Source organism: Dipodomys merriami, unplaced genomic scaffold (genome assembly GCF_024711535.1).
Source record: "Dipodomys merriami isolate MVZ:Mamm:240054 unplaced genomic scaffold, mDipMer1.0.p SCAF_202, whole genome shotgun sequence".
Taxonomy (NCBI): Eukaryota; Metazoa; Chordata; class Mammalia; order Rodentia; family Heteromyidae; genus Dipodomys; species Dipodomys merriami.
The window spans coordinates 702205-720722 of record NW_027203405.1 but is presented as its reverse complement, the minus strand read 5'-3'; the positions used below and the strand labels follow the sequence as shown (position 1 = coordinate 720722).

Sequence of the window (18518 nt, the reverse complement as noted above, 5' to 3'; positions counted from 1 at the left end):
GGCACAGGTGGAGGCCACCCGCCAGGGCACAGCTGTGCATCCAACTCCCAACTCGCCTTCCACAGAGCCCCGGGTGCTCAGAGCCCCACGGCGCCCAGCCAGGGCCGGGGAATGCAGCGGAGCTCTCGCTTGGGAGGGCCTGCCCTGGTGACGTCAGCTGTCAGAAAAGAAAGACGCCCAGAGGCGCTGTCAAGCTTCAGCCCCCAAATGCAACGCTGCCGTCTTCAAGCGAGAATTACTCAAAATTGGTTAAAAAAAAAAAATCTCATCAAGTGCCCCTCCTCCACTTCCCGTAAGAACAGTTACACCAACTTAGAAAAACCTCCAGTCGGTAAGTGATAATTAGGCCTCTTCTCTTCCTGTCCAATTAGTTTTTGCATATAGATTTTCACGTGCTGGTCACTGCTCAGAAGACAAGCCTGCCTGATCTCTTCGCCTAAAGTGGACAAGAAAAGCAAAGCATCCCTTTGCCGGCCTGATGAGCTATGAGGTTTGTCAGGTGTCCGAAAGCTGGGGAGTAGACAAATGGGGGTCACTGCCCAGCACAGGAGCAGCTGCACGGACCAGGCACACCCACGCTGTTCTGAGAGCCGCCCCACGTGGCACGCATGAGGGCTCGCGCTGGCCCTGGGCACGGCAGGAAGGGATGCTCGGCGGGCAGCTCGCATGCGCCCGCCTGCTCTCCCAGGATGATTCTGACGCCAGCCTTTCTGCTCTGCGGTCACCTCAGGCGTCAGATGACCTGGTGCCAACAATGGGTGCTCACGGGCAAGGCAGTGAAAGAGGAAGGCTGCTGGGAGCCTCAGAGCCCTGCTCAACAGCGGGAGTGAATCCGGCAGGACTTCTGCGCTGGCCGTGGTGTCACGCGCTAGGATGGCTGGGTGGATGGTCCCGGCACTGTGTGGCGTGCTGCTGCTGCCTGACAATGAGTCAGCAGTGACCTGCCCGGTGCCCACAGCTGTGTGGGCCTCGTGCTCCCGGTGTGTCCACAGCATGCAGATGACTTAATTGAATTGGCTCTTACAGACCCTCTACATGTTTCTCCTTAACTCCATAAACACCAACTAGATCTTTGGTTCCTGGTTAGAAATCTGTCCCTTCTAACTACTGACTTTGGAAAAGCGAGATATATACTAGGCTTTTTGTATGCCTGTAAAAGTAAGTTTTGGCGCTGGTGGCTCACGCCTGTCATCCTAGCTACTCAGGAGGCTGAGATCTGAGGATCGAGGTTCAAAGCCAGCCCGGGCAGGAAAGACCGTGAGACTCCCATCTCCAATAAACCACCAGAAAACCGGAAGTGGTGCTGTGGCTCAAGTGGTAGAGCACTAGCCTTGAGCTGAAGAGCTGAGGGACAGCACCCAGGCCCAGAGTTCAAGCCCCACGACCGACATTAAAAAAAAAAAAAAGTATGTTTTAAGATGAGGCCAGTAAATTATGAGTAAAATATCAGAATAAAGAAGTTTGGAAAGGGGCTGGGAAGGTGGCTCAGTGGTAGAGCGCTTGCCTTGCATGCTCGAGGCCCTGGGTTCGATTCCTCAGCACCACATAAGCAAAAAGAAAAAAAAGCCGGAAGTGGCGCTGTGGCTCAAGTGGTAGAGCGCTAGCCTTGAGCTGAAGAGCTGAGGGACAGCGCCCAGGCCTAGAGTTCAGGCTCCACGACCGGACCCAAAAAAAAAAAAAAAAAAAAAAAAAAAAGAAGTTTGGAAAGTTGCTATAAAATTACTTGCAAATAATATAAATAAAGGAAAAAATCCAGAAAATGAAATTTGTGGGAAAACTGGTCCACTAGGTTTGACGTGATTGTTGCCATTTTGGGGCAGGAGCTGCTGCAGTGACCTACCGGAGACCGCGGCCCCGAGGCCCGAGCCCGAGGCAGGAACACAAAGGAAGCAAACATCCAGCTGACGGGCCAGAGACCCTGAGACTGTCAACATTTCCTCCAGGGAACAGAGGCAAGGTTGCTGTACAGCGCAGCCTTCCTAGGACATCAATCACTACTCCTTCCCTGCCAGCCCTTAGATTAAAACCAAAACCAAACAAGCAAACACGCATGATCTGTGAGTAACCCTGGATACAACTCCTCCACTTAGATGGATTAGTCTGCATGGTTCTTTGGGCTGCAGGCGTGTCTGGTTTCAGAGGAAGGTGCTTCTTCCATGTCTCCCAGGGACATTCACATTCATACAGCGAAGTTTGCAAGCAAAGACTCAATATTACAAAGACGCTGCTGACGTCTCCGCTCATGTGGATTCATGGTAATCTCAACCCAAGTCCCAGCAGGCTCTCCGTAGGAATCCAACAAGCTGATCATAAAATCCATATGAAAATCCGGAGGCCCCAAGGCAGCCAAGGCAATCTTAGACAGGAACGAAGCCAGAGGCCCCCGGCTGCAGCGGAGGGTCTGTGACAGCATGGGGCTGGAGCAGGGACAAGGGAGGACAATGGCCTACGGACAGAGAAGAGCAGTGGCAGGCCCTCACACCGGCACCGCCAGGTCCAAGGCAGCGGCGCCACAGAACCGGACGTTACGCCGGACGCTGGCAGCGAGCAGCTCCTCAGGGCGTTTACCTGGGCGTTTGCAGTATGGCTGCAAAGACGGCATCAAGGGCCCTCACCGTAAAAGCAAAAAAGCTGATTTCTGTTCACTAAGACAAAAGTGTGAGGAAGTGAAAAGGGTGAACAGATGCAGCAGTGGTACCAGACACTGTTGGAAATGAACTGCACAACTCGTGGCAGGAGTGGAGGGAAAGGCTAGGAGAGAGTGAGGGGGTGGGGACACCGTCTGAAAAGAAATGTGTTTTCCTGACTTACTGTAACCCCCCGGACACCACCTTCACAACAGTAAGAAGGGGAGAAGCAAGCCCAGAGTAGGCCAAGACACTCAGCGCATGGGGCAAAGGGACAAGGGACAAGGGACAAAGGTCGGTACGCAGAAGCGCCACAGCACACAAGACTAGGGCAGACACGGGGCTCAAGCACCCGACCCACAGGAGATCACCCGTGGTGGGAGGAGTGAGAGTGGATGTCCCCCGTGGAGCACTGTCTAGAAATGTGGGTAGCCCCAGTAGAACCAGGGGTCGGGGTCAGGGGTCGGGGCAATGAGGCATTTTTCAGCAGGCGCAAACTTTGGGGAGTAGGGAGTGACAAAAATATTCAAATGTATCCCGCAGTGAGTAATTATTATTTCAAATTGAGGTAGGCCGAGTGAATGATTCTTCTTTTAGTCTCAGGCTCTACTATGCTTGGGCCAAAGGCAGCCAGCTCTGACTGTGAACACCTCAAACAGAAAACTCAAAACACCCACTGAGCCAGGTACCAGTGGCTTACACCTGTGATCCCAGCTCCTTGGGAGGCTGAGATTGGGAGGCCTGTGCTTTGAGACCAGCCAAGGCAGAAAAGTTTACAAGACCCTTTCATACCTGAGAGCCTAGCATAGTGGCTTGTACCGATCATCCTTGTTACTACCTGAAATGGAGCTTAGGCCCCATCTCAGAAATGATCAGTACAGGACTGGAAGGTGGCTCAGTGGTAGAGTGCTTGCCTTGCATGCATGAAGCCCTGGGTTCCATTCCTTAGTACCATGTAAACAAAGAAAGCTGGGAGTGGTGCTGTGGCTCAAGTGGTAGAGTGCTAGCTTTGAGCCAAAGAAGCTCAGGGACAGTGCTCAGGTCCTCAGTTCAGGCTCACGACTAGCCAAAAAATAAAAGACCAGTTACAGAGGCACGCCTCAGGGACCTCACAAGTAGAAGGGCCTGAGTTCAGGCTCCACGGTAACCTCTACTGCCTGTGGATCTGACGGCTGGGTTTGGGAGCCTGGAGCCAGTGGGATGTCGAGTGAGAGCAAGGGGCATGGAGCCCGCACTCCGAAGGTCCACGAGTCCCGGTGCGGAGAGGCAGCGAGGGGCCTGGGCTGGCTGCTGCTCAGCCCGGGTGCTGAGCGCCTGCGCGTGTGGACGGGCAAAATCTCACCAAGCTCATTTATAATGCGTGTCATTGTTCTTATTATGTTATACTTCCAAAAAGAGCAAAGAAAAAAAGCTGTAGGGTCCACACGGGGCTCTTTCCTTCGCCAACACCCCACCCCAATTTGATGAGAATGCTCCTGCACGCAGAATACTGACCGCTGCCCAGACAGGATGCAGATGGTCTTTGAGCACTTGGTCTGAGCACTTGGTGTGTGTGCAGGGCAGAGTGCTATCTCACGGAGAGCACGGGGCTCTGGGAAGCGCAGACCCCGGGCTTGGGAGGCTTTCCAGATGTGCCTGCGGCAGCAGGCCCCACCCTTCCTTGAGAGAGCCCAACGCCCCGGTGTGTGGGGTGGGAAGGTGAGTGGGCAGCAGGCATGGCGTCTGGACTGCGTCACTGCCACCCTCCCCGGTGCTCTACGGCTCTGGGATGGACGGCTCTCTGCCCCAAAATGTAGGGGAGACAAAGGGAACCGAGGGAAGAGCACCTAGTGCCCCTTCAAGGCACCGAGTCGGGCAGCCTGCAATGTGCGCACAAATCCACGAGAACATCTCCCTTTAGAGGGCATGGTGGCTCACGCTCGTCGCCCCAGCTACCTGGGCGGCTGATACTGGGAGGACCACATTTTGAAGCTAGCGCCGGCAAATGAAACCCTATCCGAGCCCACAGCTAGATGGGTGTGGTGGTGGACGCCTGCCACTCCAGCTCTGCCAGGGCAGGAAGCGAGGCTCCATTGGTGGTGGTGGTATGCGGGAGGGGGGAAGCGAAAAGGTCTGAGTGTTGCTCAGGTGGTAGGATGCCTACCCAGCACACACGAGGCCCTGAGTTCAAGCCTTGCTGACATGCATGCACACGTGCATACGTACGTACACACACACACACACACACACACACACACACACACCCCTACCCCCACTCCCCATCAAAAAGGGAGAAATAAAACAGAAAAAAGTTTCACCATTCAAGTGAGGCAGAGGCTCAGGGAGGCTGTCCCAGCTGCCCAGGCCTCGGCTTCCCCACCCAGAGGCGCTGCAAGAATCGCCCGCCTCCACCCACCAGGGCGGTCTGCACCAAGCAAGCAGACTTCTGAGAACAACTCAAACACACACTGCCCGTTTCAGTCCAGCCTGAACACCGGCTGGCCCAGCCTCCACTCTGGTTAGCTCCAGTCTCTTCCAGGTGAGTGAACCATGCCTGCACCACCCCAGAGCCCCAGGAAGGGAGGAGGGGACTCACCCTGAACGCAGTGCCTTCCTCGATGATGGTGGGCAGCTGGGAGAGGCAAATGTCCACCGCGAGGTCCCAGGCCTGCCTGGGGAGAGAACACAGGGCACCCCAGCATGAGTGAGCAGCTTTGGAGCAGGGGTTTTGCGGGGAGAGGAGCCCGAACGGCCCGCGGCAGGATCTGTGGAGGCCCTGGAGCGAGGTCCAGCTCTGCCAGAGCCACCAGAGTTGAGTCAGCTGGAGAAAGGTCTGGAGAACCCAGCCGGGTCCCTGCATGGGCACTGCTGGTGCTGTGGCCCCGACACCCGGCGCGTCGCATCCATTCTCTCTACGAAGCAAGAAAGGCCAAGGAGCCTGGCCGCCCTCCACGGCGGGTCCCAGATCCCTGCGTGCAGCGCCCAGGCCGGGGAAGCCGTTGGGATGTTTGAGGCAGAGGGAGGCAGACCCTGTGTGGGCAGACGTGGCCATCTTCACCAGCCTCCTGGCACGAGGACACCATGGGCACAGGCCGCGTGGGCAGCACGGGGCAGTGTGAAGTCAGGCCACGGTCCCGAGCGGGCAGACACCACAGCCAGCTCCAACCTCAAGCCAGCCCCCAGGCTGCCTTTTCCAGACACTCAGACATTGCAAGATGGTTCGTGCAGCGTCATACACGCGTCCTGCGTCATACATGCGTCCTTGCGTAACTGGGGAGCAGACTCGAAGGCTGGCCGCGGGCTGGCTGCTCTTACATAAGGCTCTGTGCCAGCCTGCTTCGGCCGGAGGTCTGAAGGAGGGGCAGAGCAGGGCAGGGCAGGGAGGTTGGCTCCCAGGGCTAAAGCCACACAGGTAGGCCTCGACAAGGGACCCCAGAAATGACAGGCAACGGCTGGTCACCTGTCAGAGCGCGCCAGCACACAGGCGGACAACCCCACTTCCTGCCGCGACCCCTGGCCCCGTGGCTCCGCAAGGTCCCGGCAGCAGGGCGGGCAGCTGGCAGAGCACCAGGGCCATGCCTTCTCCGCCACGCTGCCAGCCTCCCTCGCCGCAGCCAGGGGGTAGGAGGGGGCGGGGAGGAAGGGGAACACCCCTCTCCCACCCTGCAGAGCCCCCCGCAGGGAATATGCTCTCCACTGGCAGATGCGGCCGTGGCCTGGGCAGCCCTCCCACTGCTCACGGACGCATGCTCCCAACCCCACCCCGGGACCCGCCCGTGTATCTGAGCTACCAGCACTCTCAGGCTGCAGCGGGGGCTGGTGGGAGGCCCCCTGTACTGGCTGAGCTCCGACCGCGCTCACCCGCTGTCTTCCTGCGACGCCCGCAGCACTGCGCCCCCACTGGGCGCCCAGGTCCGCGTCCGGCAGTCCCAGCGGCCCAAGCACAGGGACAGACCCAGGCACCAGCAAACGCTTGTGGAAGGAGAATGAAGAAAGAAGGGAAGTCGCTCCCTCCCCCGGCGCTCAGAGCAACTGCTCGCAGGGTTGGAGGGAAGGAAAGCACCCCACACCCCACTCCAGGCCCTGCGCTCCGGGCTCTTCTCTGAGCGCTAGGTGTCCATGTGGGGGCCGCTCCCCGGGGACTACCCGCAGGACTGCGGGCTGCAGCCTGCTCAGGGCCAGCTTCACCACAGCGGAAGCGGCGGTGCCCGTCACGGGGTCCTTGTGAGACCCTGGGGGAGGCAAAGGTTTGGCGGGGCCTCAGGTACAGAGAGCAGCGCTGGCCGGCCCGGGCCACCCCAGCATTCAACATGAATTCTCAAGGAGGAGCTCCCTGTCTGCACGGGCGCCGATCCGGAGGCACCCATCCCCACGCCGCGGCGAGGCTCCTGGCCTGGCCCTCCCTCCTTTGAGGAATACGCTCCTGGGGACACAGCACGATGATCCGTACAATAGAGTCCGTTTCTGGAATGGCAGTCTAGTAATTTCCTGAGACTCAGAGTTCCCTGTGATTTTTATTTAGACTAATGAGACTGCACGCTGGCAGGTAAAAGGGCACATTTTCTCTATGTCTTAATAAAGGACCAAAACAAGAATGGAAAAAATTTAAATCCAGAAGGAAAGCAAAGCTCTGGGTAAACAGATCAAGATGCACCGCCCTTACAAACTCATTTGTTGAATGCCAACTCCTTTGTACAACTACTTAAGTAGAAATATAATCTTTAAAAGTGAGATAAAGCCTAAAGCTGGACACAGAACTCCTTTTCAGTTTCAAAGATCTGACCGGCCCCAGAGGAGGCCAGAGGAGGAACTATCTAGAAGGGGCTCCAAACACAGGCGGTAAACAGCTCGCATGTGCTGTGCCCTCTGACCTGCCTGCAGGAGGAGGGTGCTCTGCTCTACTACGTGGAGACAGAAGCACAAGACGATCATTGCAATTTGGCTGAGGATGCCTGGAACTTAATCTATTTCAGGAGTTAGAATAGCGTGTACAACTTAGAGAAGAGCGCAGCACAAGTCTGGGCAGCTGGAACCCAGCGTGCTCTCCAGACGGCACTGCCCAGGCCAGGCCCCTTTGGGTCTGTTCGTGAAGGTAAAGCATATGTATATTTCTTCTTACAGCTCAGAACTGAAATGTCTAGCATGTTCTCCAAGTCAGGAAGCAGAAAGAGCCCTTTTGTAAGGCTCCCGCAGTTCTCTGAGGTCCTAGAGCTCACGCGAGCCTGATTCCCACCCTGGGAGGACTTGAACCCCCGCCCCCACGTTTCCTGCATCAGAAGAGCAGCTCAGAGGCCCTGCGCTCTGGAGGCGGAGGGATGGGTGGGGACGCGGAGAGCCGGCACCGGGGCTGGCGCAGAGGTGAGCAGAGGGCTGCAGAGCCAGAGGCTGAGGGGATCAGGCTGGCTGCCAACATCTGAGACAAAGTCCGCCAGTGCCCGTTCCTCGGGTGGAGAGCCCGGGGATGGAGAGCTGGGCACCCTGGGGAGGGTCGGACCCCTTCTCTGTTCCCATCAAACTCCCAAATGGTGCCAATCCTGTTCTCGCAGAACTTAGCTCTCTGATGAGCACAGAATCAGACAAAATCCTATCAAGCGTGCAGTTTTAATTTGGGATTCTCAGCTACAGATGAGTGGGAAGGCAGGCCCTATAAAAGCTGGAGCCGCGGCAGTGGCGGTGGGCCACTGCCGCCACCAGTTCTTCCATTTGGCACCCAGGAGGGAGCAGGAGCCGGGGTGGGAGGTGGCGGCGGCGGCAGCGCGGCGTGGGGGAGGGTCTGGCCGCGCGGGTCTGGCGCAGGGGACTTTCTCAGCTTCTGGCTGCTTGGATGAGTCACTGCCTGGAAGAGCGGGTTTTTAGGAAGCGGGCCTAGGGTGGCAGGCGCCAGGCGGTGGGCTGCAGGAAAGCCTCCCGCTTGCAACTCCATCTGCACCCATCAATCAGAGTGGAAAGTGCAGGTTATTACCGCAGAGAAATGCCAGGTTCCAGGACCCCTGAAATTGAGAGTGAAGGGGAACGACTCCCTGATGGCTTTGCATCAAAAATTAAACAGGAAACGGGCGCAGAGCATTTCATCACCAGCTCCCCCGCCTGGAGCCAAGTGTAAATGTACATTACTTAGGCTTTAACCTCAATTTTTGTTAGGCTTTCTTCCCTTTCCCCCTCCTGCTAAAAATTCAGCCTCTCCATCACCACCCAAGGATATAATAACTAGATTTTCAATTATTTATTCCAAACGCTCTTTCCTGCCTACCGTTCCGTGAGCTCCCTGGGGAGGCGCGGGCTGCAGTCTGGGTGTGCGGAAGTCCTGGCCACTGTGTGCCGAGTTCCGAGACCCAGAGTGGCAGACGGCCTGCTGGGAGCCCGCTGCTCATCTTCCAGGGCCAGCGCCTGCTCCAGGCCAGGCTCTGAGCCTCAAGCCAGAGAGCGGAGGGCCTCTGTCCCCCTGTGTGCATCCAGGCCCCCTTCTCCCTCCTTTCAGGGGTGAGATTGTGGGCTGGGACATGCCACTCAAGATGGGTCACATTCCCAGGTCCCTAGGAGATGTCACCAAGGGCTATGGGTGGCGATGAGCCTGCACTAGGGGGCCTTCCCACAACCTGAAATGTGGCTCTGGTGCCTGAGCCGGGCGGCCGCAGGGGATGCTCAGCCTAACACAGGCAGCCTGGGATGCTGAGACTGTGGCCCCATCCAGCCTAGGGCAGACAAGATGGAAGAGAAAGGGCCATTTACAGAGCCTAACAACTAGCTATAGTTTAAGAACCCAACTCCTTTCGCAGGAATGCATGCATTTGGCAACAAGTCTTCTATGACCAGTGTGTGTGCAGGCGGAGCCTGTGCACTAGCGTGGAGGGCGCCGGCACTCACTCCAGGGACCAAGGTCCTCCTCTTCTCTGGTTATCACAAAAATGCCATGGCCAGGGTGCCCTGGCTCATGCCTGTCATCTCAGCAGTGCAGGAACTTGAAATTGGGAGGATCATAGTTCCACAAGCCCCAGCACCAAGTTCACAAGCCTCCCATCTCCACAGAGAAAGCCGGCATGGTGGTGTGGGCCTCCCATCCCCATAATGGCAGGAAGCACCAGTAAGAGGACCATGGACCCATCTGCTTGGGTCAAAGAGAGATCGTGCCAGGCACCAGTGGCTCACACCTGTCATCCTAGCTACTCAGGAGGCTGAGATCTGAGGATCGCAGTTCAAAGCCAGCCTAGGCAGGAAAGTCCGTGAGACCCTTATCTCCAATGAACCACCAGAAAACCAGAAGTGGCGCTGTGGCTCAAACCTGTCATCCTAGCTACTCAGGAGTCTGAGATCTGAGGATTGCATTTCAAAGCCGGCCTAGGCAGGAAAGTCCATGACACCCTTATCTCCAATGAACCACCAGAAAACCAGAAGTGGCGCTGTGGCTCAAGTGGTAGAGCGCTAGCCTTGAGCTGAAGAGCTGAGGGACAGCGCCCAGGCCCAGAGTTCAAGCCCTGACCAACCAAAAAAAAAAAAAAGAGATCGTATCTTAAAACTAACCACAGCCAAAAGTCTGGTGGCATGGCCCAAGTGGTAAGAACACTTGCATAGCAAGCACAAAACCAAAACCATGAGTTCAAACCCAAGTACTGCTTTAAAAAAAAAGGGCGGGGGGGGGGGGAGGGGAGATTGCTAAGGTGAGTGGCTTTCCTCCGGAGGTCTGGGCACGGATGCTCAGGCAGCCGGCCCCTCCCTTAGTCTGCGTACTCAGTGCCCAGGGGACGCGTCTCTCTCTGTCTCTGTCTCTGTGTGGAGGTGTCCAAGGCCTTAGCGGCAGCCTCCACTCTGCCACACCGGGCCATGATGAAGTCCCGAGACTGCTCCTGTGTGAGAAGGCTGTGGTTTCTAGGCCTGCAGAATGCTCTCTCTCGTGGCTAGACTCGCAGGCTCAGTGGTGGTCAGGGCTTCAGGACGGCGGTTGATGTGCTGGCACAGAGCGCAGGGGGACTGCGGGCTGGCCCACCATGGCAGCGGGACCTCGCATCCTGGGGTTTTCTAACTGCCTGCGGCAGTGGAACCATCGCAGCAAGCACAAGTTCAAACACAACCCTGATGCTGCGCGGGAGGGCAAAGGCCGGGAGCCTTCCCGTGCCTGCTCCCCTGCCCTGCTGTCACCTTGCTTTTCATGAGTGGGTGAGTGTACAGTGGACCAACCCTGGGTGTCTACACCTCACCATCCTCACAACCCCCGGGCCAAGGAAGCCAGGACATGGCAGGTCTCATCAGCGTGGCTGGGATGGCCGCCGACAGCCAGGGACCTACAAGGCAGCCCAGCAGGGGGCCAGCCCTGGACACAGAGGCCGGCCGGGCAGGAGACTCCAAAGCAGCACTTAAAACCGGAAACCCCAGTCTGGGGCAGGAGTCAGTTTCCTTGGATTGGGAACTTGCTGGTCACAAGGTCAGAGAGGCCCGTTTATCCATGTGGTCTGGAGGCAGAAGAAAGAGAGGAGCCTGAAGTCACGGGTGTCCAACCCTAGGACCCCACGAGAAAGCCACTGAAAGTGGGGGGAGCTCCCCGTGACACACATGCTGGGCCCAGCTCCCCTCACCACTGGAGGCCCTCTCCTTGATTCTCCATGAGATGCCTGGCCACAGTGGCCTCAGAGAAAACGGACTGACGGGTGCTGACTTCCCAGCTCTGAAGCAAGCGGCACCACCCTGCCAGAAACTCCCTGGAGAGACCGTGTCAGAGGCACGAAAGTCTCCTCCTTGAAACCACATCGCCACTGACTTCTCTATGGAGAACCTTCACTCCGCATCCTGGGCGCCCCCTAGCTCACAGCAGGAAGCTGTGGTGTCAGCCCTGCTGGAAACACCCAGTGGAGGCCTTCAGACACAGGCAAGACGGCACCGGCTCGGGAGGAAGGGGCGCGGGCAAGGTCCCCAGACGTGGCTGGCCAGGGCCCCTGGGTCTCCTCCTCCCCCAGGTCTCAGCCAACGAGCGTGCCCAGGCTTCCGCTGCTGTGCTAGGTGCGGGAGCTGTACAGCCCCTTCTCTGGCGTCCCCCCCCCCCCCCCCCCCCCCCCGCTAACGCAGGCAGGAGGCACACGGCATCTAGATCATGGGTGTGTTTGCTCATCAGAATGTTGCTTAAAAAAAAAGCATATTAAAGATGGATGAGACTGTGAATAGCTGGCAACTTTTTGAGCATCAGGTGACTGGCTTCTGGGCGGGAGAACTGCACTGGTGTCGGCTGGCCAGGGCTGCCCAGGCCCAGGCCCAGGCCCAGGCGCATTCGCAGCCCCCCTGGCCTCACCGCCCCGTGAGGCCCACCTGTGCTGCCTTGCGCAGCCCATACCACCCTCGCCTCCTCCTAAGCCACTGGACAGCGCGGCCGGTGTCCCTGCTCACACCCGGATGGGTCTCGTGGCTTGCACACCTGCTCTCACACAAGCATGCGGGTGCCAGGTGAGCTCATTCATACCACACTACTGCATGCCTCCCCAAAAGCCTTCAGATGAGAACTTTCTCCCAAAGCAGCGCTAGGCAATCAGGGCCCAGCACGTCCTCCCTCGTCCGCTCTACCTGGTGCGGAATGAGCATTCGTGGCCCTTTCTGTCCGGATGTGACTCGGGCCTGGGTAACACAGACCCCACAGCTGGGTTCTGTCTAGCAACGGCTTCTACTGAGCCCTCGGCCAGTCCCGCCGCAACTCCTTCCTCCAAGCAGAGGGGCACACAAACCCCTAAGCCACAGCTGCTCTTCCCAAGAGCTCACTTCCCTGGCTTCCCTGCACTGGGCAGCGGTGGCTCCCCCTCCACCCCATGGCCGTGAGGGAGGTGACCAGTCATGACATGTTTCTACCTTACCACCGTGCGCACACGGGCACCTCAGCCCTGAAGCTGAGGGAGGAAGGTGCAAGGGCCGCTGTCCTGAGTTCTTCCACCAAAGAACAGGAAAGCGAGGCTGAGGCTGAGGCCGAGTGTGAAAGGAGCCCAGGCTGACCCCACAACACCAGGCCAGGGCAGCACACGGCGCTGCCAGGCTGGGCCCATGCCCTACTCTGGCCCAGATCTCTGCTGGAAGTTCCAATGCCTTGTGACGTCCCGTCTCTCCACATGCTTTCTTGCAGAGGGCAGAATTTAGAAGAGAAGAGGGGGGGCCGTGAGGCAGAGCCAGGGGCTTCCTGGGCTCCTGGGCAGGGCAGTGAGCCGGTTGGGCAGCTCTGCAGGCTCTGACCAGAGCTCAGGACAGCACAGAGGCCCGCACAGGCTGACAGGCCTTTCTGCTAACAGGGTGGTTCAGTATTTCTCAGCAGAGTCGACACACACAAAGGCAGAGGTGTGTCCCCGGTGCCTGACAGCTGAGAAACATCTGGGCACCGCTTCAGAGTAGAAAATTAATTCGTTGGCTTCGTGTGCTTTTAACCAGGCCCCTCAGCCCAGGCCGGCGTGCGGTCGCTCGCTACGCCAGCCATCTGTGATGGGCGCTTCATCAACAACCCATGGCCATCGGGTTGCCACAGACAGGACAAGCCCAATCAACTCAGGATTTTAATGAGTTCTCTCCACATCATTCAAAAAAATGAGATGGAAGTCTAGGTACTAAATTTTAGGGATTTCTGCTAGTTATGTAAAAAAAAAATCCATGTCTTCTGATTCTATGTTTGTATTTATGACCAATAGTATCTAAGCCATGATTCAATTTTAACTTTAATGTTTAGTCTTTTGCAGGCTTGGGAAATCTACAGGTACCTTTGAAATCATAAAGAAACAAACCTACACCAGCTTTTAAGATGTCCTGTCCTGTGATGCCGGTTGCAGCACTATAAATGCTAAGACTACACGAGACTTTCCGACAGACAGCTGCTGCTGATAGAATGTGGTGCTCCGCTCTTTCGTTTACATGTATTTTGTATAGCAAGGAGTTAAGTTTTAAGACTGCTTCTTTCTTTGAGAGCACACAGGCTTCAATTTGCATCTCCATTCTGTCAGGCCCTGGGGTCATTCCCAATTTCCCCTTTTATAATGAACACTCTGACTCCTCACTGTCTGCTAGCCTTTTGGAATGCCCAACTGCTCAAGTTGCTTAAACTGGATGGTGAGCTGGGCATACCCGGGGGCTGGGCACAGTGGAAGGGCGGGAGCGGTGGTAGGGAGCTGGCTAGGGCAGTTGTCAGGGTCAGGGAGCCAGAGGCCAGCAAGGTCACAGCCAAGGACAAGGTCCTCAGTCAGCTTGGCCGAGGCCTGGCATAAACAGGTGGGAATCAGCAGGCTTCCTGTCTCTCTGGTTACTTCCAATGTCCGGCTGGACAGAAGGATGTGGAGCTGCACACCTGCAGGAGGGGCTGATTCTGGGTTCTAGGGTGAACACAGGCCTGCTCCCTGCAGCCTCGCCAGGCTCATCTAGACCAGGACACAGAGAAACCCGGCTCACGTGAGAGTGAGGCTGCAGACCCCTGGCTTTCTCCGGGGTCAATGCCTTTTCTGAAGCCTCTGCATGCTCTTGTCCCCAGGATGTGTCTAAAAGCTGAGTCAAGTGCTGATGATTATACACGTGCCCAGCAGTGACTCCTCCCTCCCCAAGGCCGCTCACTTGTCTCCCATCAGGCCTGTCACCAGTAAGCTGTCATCACAGCATTCCTGGGAGGGCAAAGGACTTGATTTGGGACGGCCGTGGGCACACATCCGTGCCCCCAGTGCGGAGAGCCCGGGACTTGTGCCTGGGGGAGTATGGCGGTGGTCAGCACCCATGGTTCGGCAGCTGTGACTGCAGGTAGTATGGTATCGGCTGCCCATGTGTCTGGTCAGAGTCTCTGAGCGACGCAGAATGGTGGGGCTCTACCAGCTCCCAGTGCCGCTGAACCTGGAGGGATTCTATGTGGAGGACCTATTTCCTAGGAATGTGACATTATGGTGCATGTTATTCTAAGCCACCAAGCTGTGGCGACTGTTTGGCAACAATAGATAATGATAAAGATAACTAAACTGTCTTTAATTCTTTCCAGATGCCAGGGTTTCTGTTTGCCTCGCTGTGGTGCTTGAAGGGATTTCCCAGTCTTAAACAGAGCGGCCCGTCCCTCAGAAAACAGACTGCAGTTGGCACAGCATTTGTGAGTTCAAATGCTTTCTTCCAGTGCTAATCTTTTTGATTCAGCACATTTGCTCCTCAGGGCCTTTGAACTCTGTTTTTTTTTTTTTTTTTTTTTTTTTTTTTTTTTACCAAGTCCAGGTTTGCTGTGCGTTCTCCACACTTAACTGTTCCTTCCTCCAAGGTCCAGCGATTGAGGATTCTCTGTGTGTGCAGCTTAAAGCAGAGATGAAGATGAAAGAATCTGGGCACATAACGCAGCTTTTGAAATGTGAAAGCAAAGCCCAGAGTCCTCTAGTTCCAGGAAGCCAGTCCCTGGCCTCCGGCTGGCAGAGCCCAGGGGAGGCCCACAGCCACCGGTGGGCTTTGCTCCCTCCCCTCTCCCGCCCCCCCTCAGCTTACTAAGTGAAATGTCCATCAAATCCAGTCTTGAAAACACTAACTAGTGTCTGGGGAGGCGGTGAGAACGGAGGAGGCCCCGCCCCCTCCGTCTTCCTGCTGGGTGACGTCCCAGGCAGAGCAGACATCTTCTCCTCAGCCGAGGGTCAGGCTGTCCCTGCATGACCCCACAGAAACAGGTTTCCGCCACTGTGGTGGTCCTGGGGCCTCCTCTCCTCGGTGGTCAGGGTTTGGGGATTTTACCTCATCAAGCCCAGCCCTGCAGTCATGGCCGCAGAGCTCAGCGGGGCCTGGGGATCTGCTCCACAGATCAAAAGGCCGGGACTCCCTCTGGATGAGGAAAGGGAACCAACAGCTGGGTAGGAGCCAGCGCTGAGCCTGACGGCCCCTTCCGCTTCCTCTCTCTCCACTCTACCCTCTCATCACCTGAAAAGGCGCAGACTGTGTCTTCACTTTTCGTGTTTACCGTCCATGTGTGTGCTAAGCACAAAGCATTTTGGATTTCTCTTACAAATAAAAACATCGAGCTTCCGTTTTTCTTTTTTCTTGGGTAACACTGGGGTCTGAACTCAGCCTTGCGCTTGCTTGGCTCCATGCGTCTTTTCTTTTGCGTTTCCAGCTATGAGGTAAGCAGTTTGGTTTATCATGCTCTTGATCCACGGGGTGTGATGTGGCCTTGCCACCGGCGCAGGGCAGGCCCCCAGCCCCCTAAAACCACAGCCCCAGGAAACTTTTCTTTCTATAAATTCATTATCTCAGGTGTTTTATTACATCAAGGGAAAGCTGAGTAACAGTAGGCAATGGAACAGAAGAAACCATACATCTTCAGAGATGCCTTGTCTAAAACCAACCATACTGTTCATTGTTACAAGTATGACTAGTATAAGTAGCAGCAGCAACGGGAGGGATTTATACTTAACAGTGTGTGTGTGTGTGTGTGTGTGTGTGTGTGTGTGTGTGTGTGTGTGTGTGTGTGTGTGTGTGTGTGTGTGTGTGTGTGTGTAACATACAAATTAGCAGGTTATGAATTCAATGGTTTTAGCTTGTGGAGCAGTCCTAGATGCTGCTCACAAATGCAGGCTGAGGCCAGTGCAGGGTGCTGCCCTCGGCACAGGGGACCCATGGGCCCTGAGGCCACTGGCCTGGCCCACAGGAAGGCTCTAGGTGGGCACTCACTCCTGTGCTTTTCTTACTTGGGTCTGGGCCAAGCCTCAGTACTGTGCTTGGGTAGTTCTCTGCCCCTCACCGGGCAGCCCCAGGGAGCATGCACAAAGCCCACCCAGCAGCGACAGACACTTACCACATGGCATGCATGTAAGTCGGCGGGAGGCGGGGGCTGCTGACAGGGGTGCAGTTATATGATCTCATGATTCTTTCTGCCAATAAAAAATTTCGAAATAGACTTGCCACCAGCAGGTCCTGTCTGAAGAGCTTTTGGAAGAGATCTGAGGGCAGATCAAAGATTAAGAGACATCTTCAGTGACTGGGGTTCAGTATTTGAACTAAATGTACAGAAGCTCCATCAAAAACTACAAACAAGTTAAGACTAACATGAAGTTTCTACTGGCAACATATACACACATATACAAACACATACACACATGCACAGTCACATGCGCATATATATGAACAAACACCAGAAACTCAACCAACCAATACACAGCCGTGTGTAAACAAGTTTCATAAGAGGAATTCTGGTTTTGACAAGGAAGGCCATTGCCAGCATTTATGCAGAGCTAGAGAAGCACTGGCTGGCCGCGAGGAAGAACTGGCATGACCTCATTACACGCCAGGGCAAACGGGCCGCGCTGGGGCCCTCATCGGATCCTCCTGGACACCTCCTCAGTTCCTCCCTTCTCCTGCTCGGGGGGGCCCCCTCCCTCCCTCCCAGCAGGCCCGCAGCCTCACCCCGGGGGAGCACATTCCACGCGATGGTGTCTGTGATTGCAGTGAAGATCCAGTTCAGCTCGCCCAGAGGAGTCCTCCTGTCGTTCAGCCGGCCGGGAATCCTAGAACACAGGTGCATTGCGTTAGTGCTGTTGAAGCTGTGAAATCAGGCAGCTGAGGCAGGAACAGCAGGAACTCAGAACTGAAGGGGTGGCTGGGGCGTGGCCGGGAAGGCCTTCTTCCCTCGGTGGCAGGCGGAACTCCTAACATCTCCTTCACATGGAGACAATGCATCCACACAGGCTCACACCGTGAACACGCCTCCATCTTCTACACCCTCCCCCCATGGCCTGATCTCCCCATGAGCGGTGTTTGCAGCTGATCCTGGGTGTGTGGGGGCCAAAGCTGGCTGGGTAGAACAGCTTCCCGGTTCTCTGTGTGCAGCACGGGCCACAGACTGACCTCAAGGTCAGTGTATGTGGTGCTGTGGGGCTGCACCGCACCCCACGGCCTCCACCGCAGGCCAGGAAGGTGGAAGAAGGAAGTCCTGCCGGATAAGGACCACAGGTCTCAAAGTCATCGGTAACATTCTCAGGGCCCACAACAGGGCTGCGCACAGGGCCCTCCCCCCAGACAGCTGACAGTCTCCTGGGACGGACAGATGAGGAGCCACACACAGCACAGCAGTGGCCCGCCGCACGTACGCGCGGCTGAGGAACGTCTGTAGAAGGCGTGCGGAGGGAGGGCCAGGTGGAGAGGAGACCCGCATCTCAGGAGACAGCGCAGCACGGGGGACGGCCACTCAAAGACTGCGTCCAGTGGAGGACAGCAAGGGCAAAGCCCGAGGCGCAGGCATTTCCTCTCTGCTCGACAGCAAGCTGAATTTTATCTGCTAGGTAGCGAGTTTAATTATATCTGACTGGAAACTTTTTTTTTCTCCCAGAAGGAAAATGTTCACAGTAATTTGGTTTGGAGACTGGAGTGTGATCCCTGCTATTTATAAGATTGAACAGATTAATAATTCCCATTATAGTTAGCCACGTGATGACACTGTCTGGACGAATAACACTCAAGGAAGCTGTGTGGCAGAAACGGGGGTGTGGGAGAGTTGGCTTCAGCACAAATCTGCCACATGTGCTCCCCCTCCCCTCCCCTCCCCTCCCCACCGAGTCTCCTGGCTTAGGAACGGAAGCGTCTATGTCCTCAAGAAGGCTTAGTGATAGGACAAGAAAAATGAGGAGAACCAGCCTGGTTCTCTCAAGCACTGCTCGGGCAGTGTGGCAGTCTCCAAAGCCGCTTTCCAAACTCAAGACAACACGTCTGCCTCCACAGAGGCGCTGACCCCGCAGCCCCAGTGCTCGCAGGGTCTTGGCGAGGCCATCTTGATTGGCTGCGAGTAGGGGGGTGTTAAAAGAGATAAAGAGAAAGGGAGGAGGAAGGAGACGTTCCACTCCCCCCCACTCCCCTTTAGTGTGGGGGCACCAGGCACCGGATGGGCTCTGCCCTGGGCCTTGTGTCCAGGACTGCTTGGGGCAGGGGCAGCATGGGAAAGCAGAGGTGTCCACTCAACACAGCTTC

At 56.4% G+C, this 18518-nt stretch overlaps 1 protein-coding gene across 3 annotated transcripts in view; it reads right to left on the bottom strand.

Annotated features, from left to right (window-relative positions):
* Positions 1-18518, bottom strand: part of Rptor (regulatory associated protein of MTOR complex 1) — a 287902-nt gene that overhangs the window by 72754 nt on the left and 196630 nt on the right. For all 3 annotated transcript variants that reach the window (XM_070031607.1, XM_070031605.1, XM_070031608.1), the window contains 3 exons: positions 16962-17062; positions 16354-16498; positions 5203-5278 (listed from right to left, as the gene is read on the bottom strand). In XM_070031607.1, the coding sequence (XP_069887708.1) occupies positions 5203-5278; positions 16354-16498; positions 16962-17062 (322 nt within the window). The remainder of the gene's footprint in view (positions 1-5202; positions 5279-16353; positions 16499-16961; positions 17063-18518) is intronic.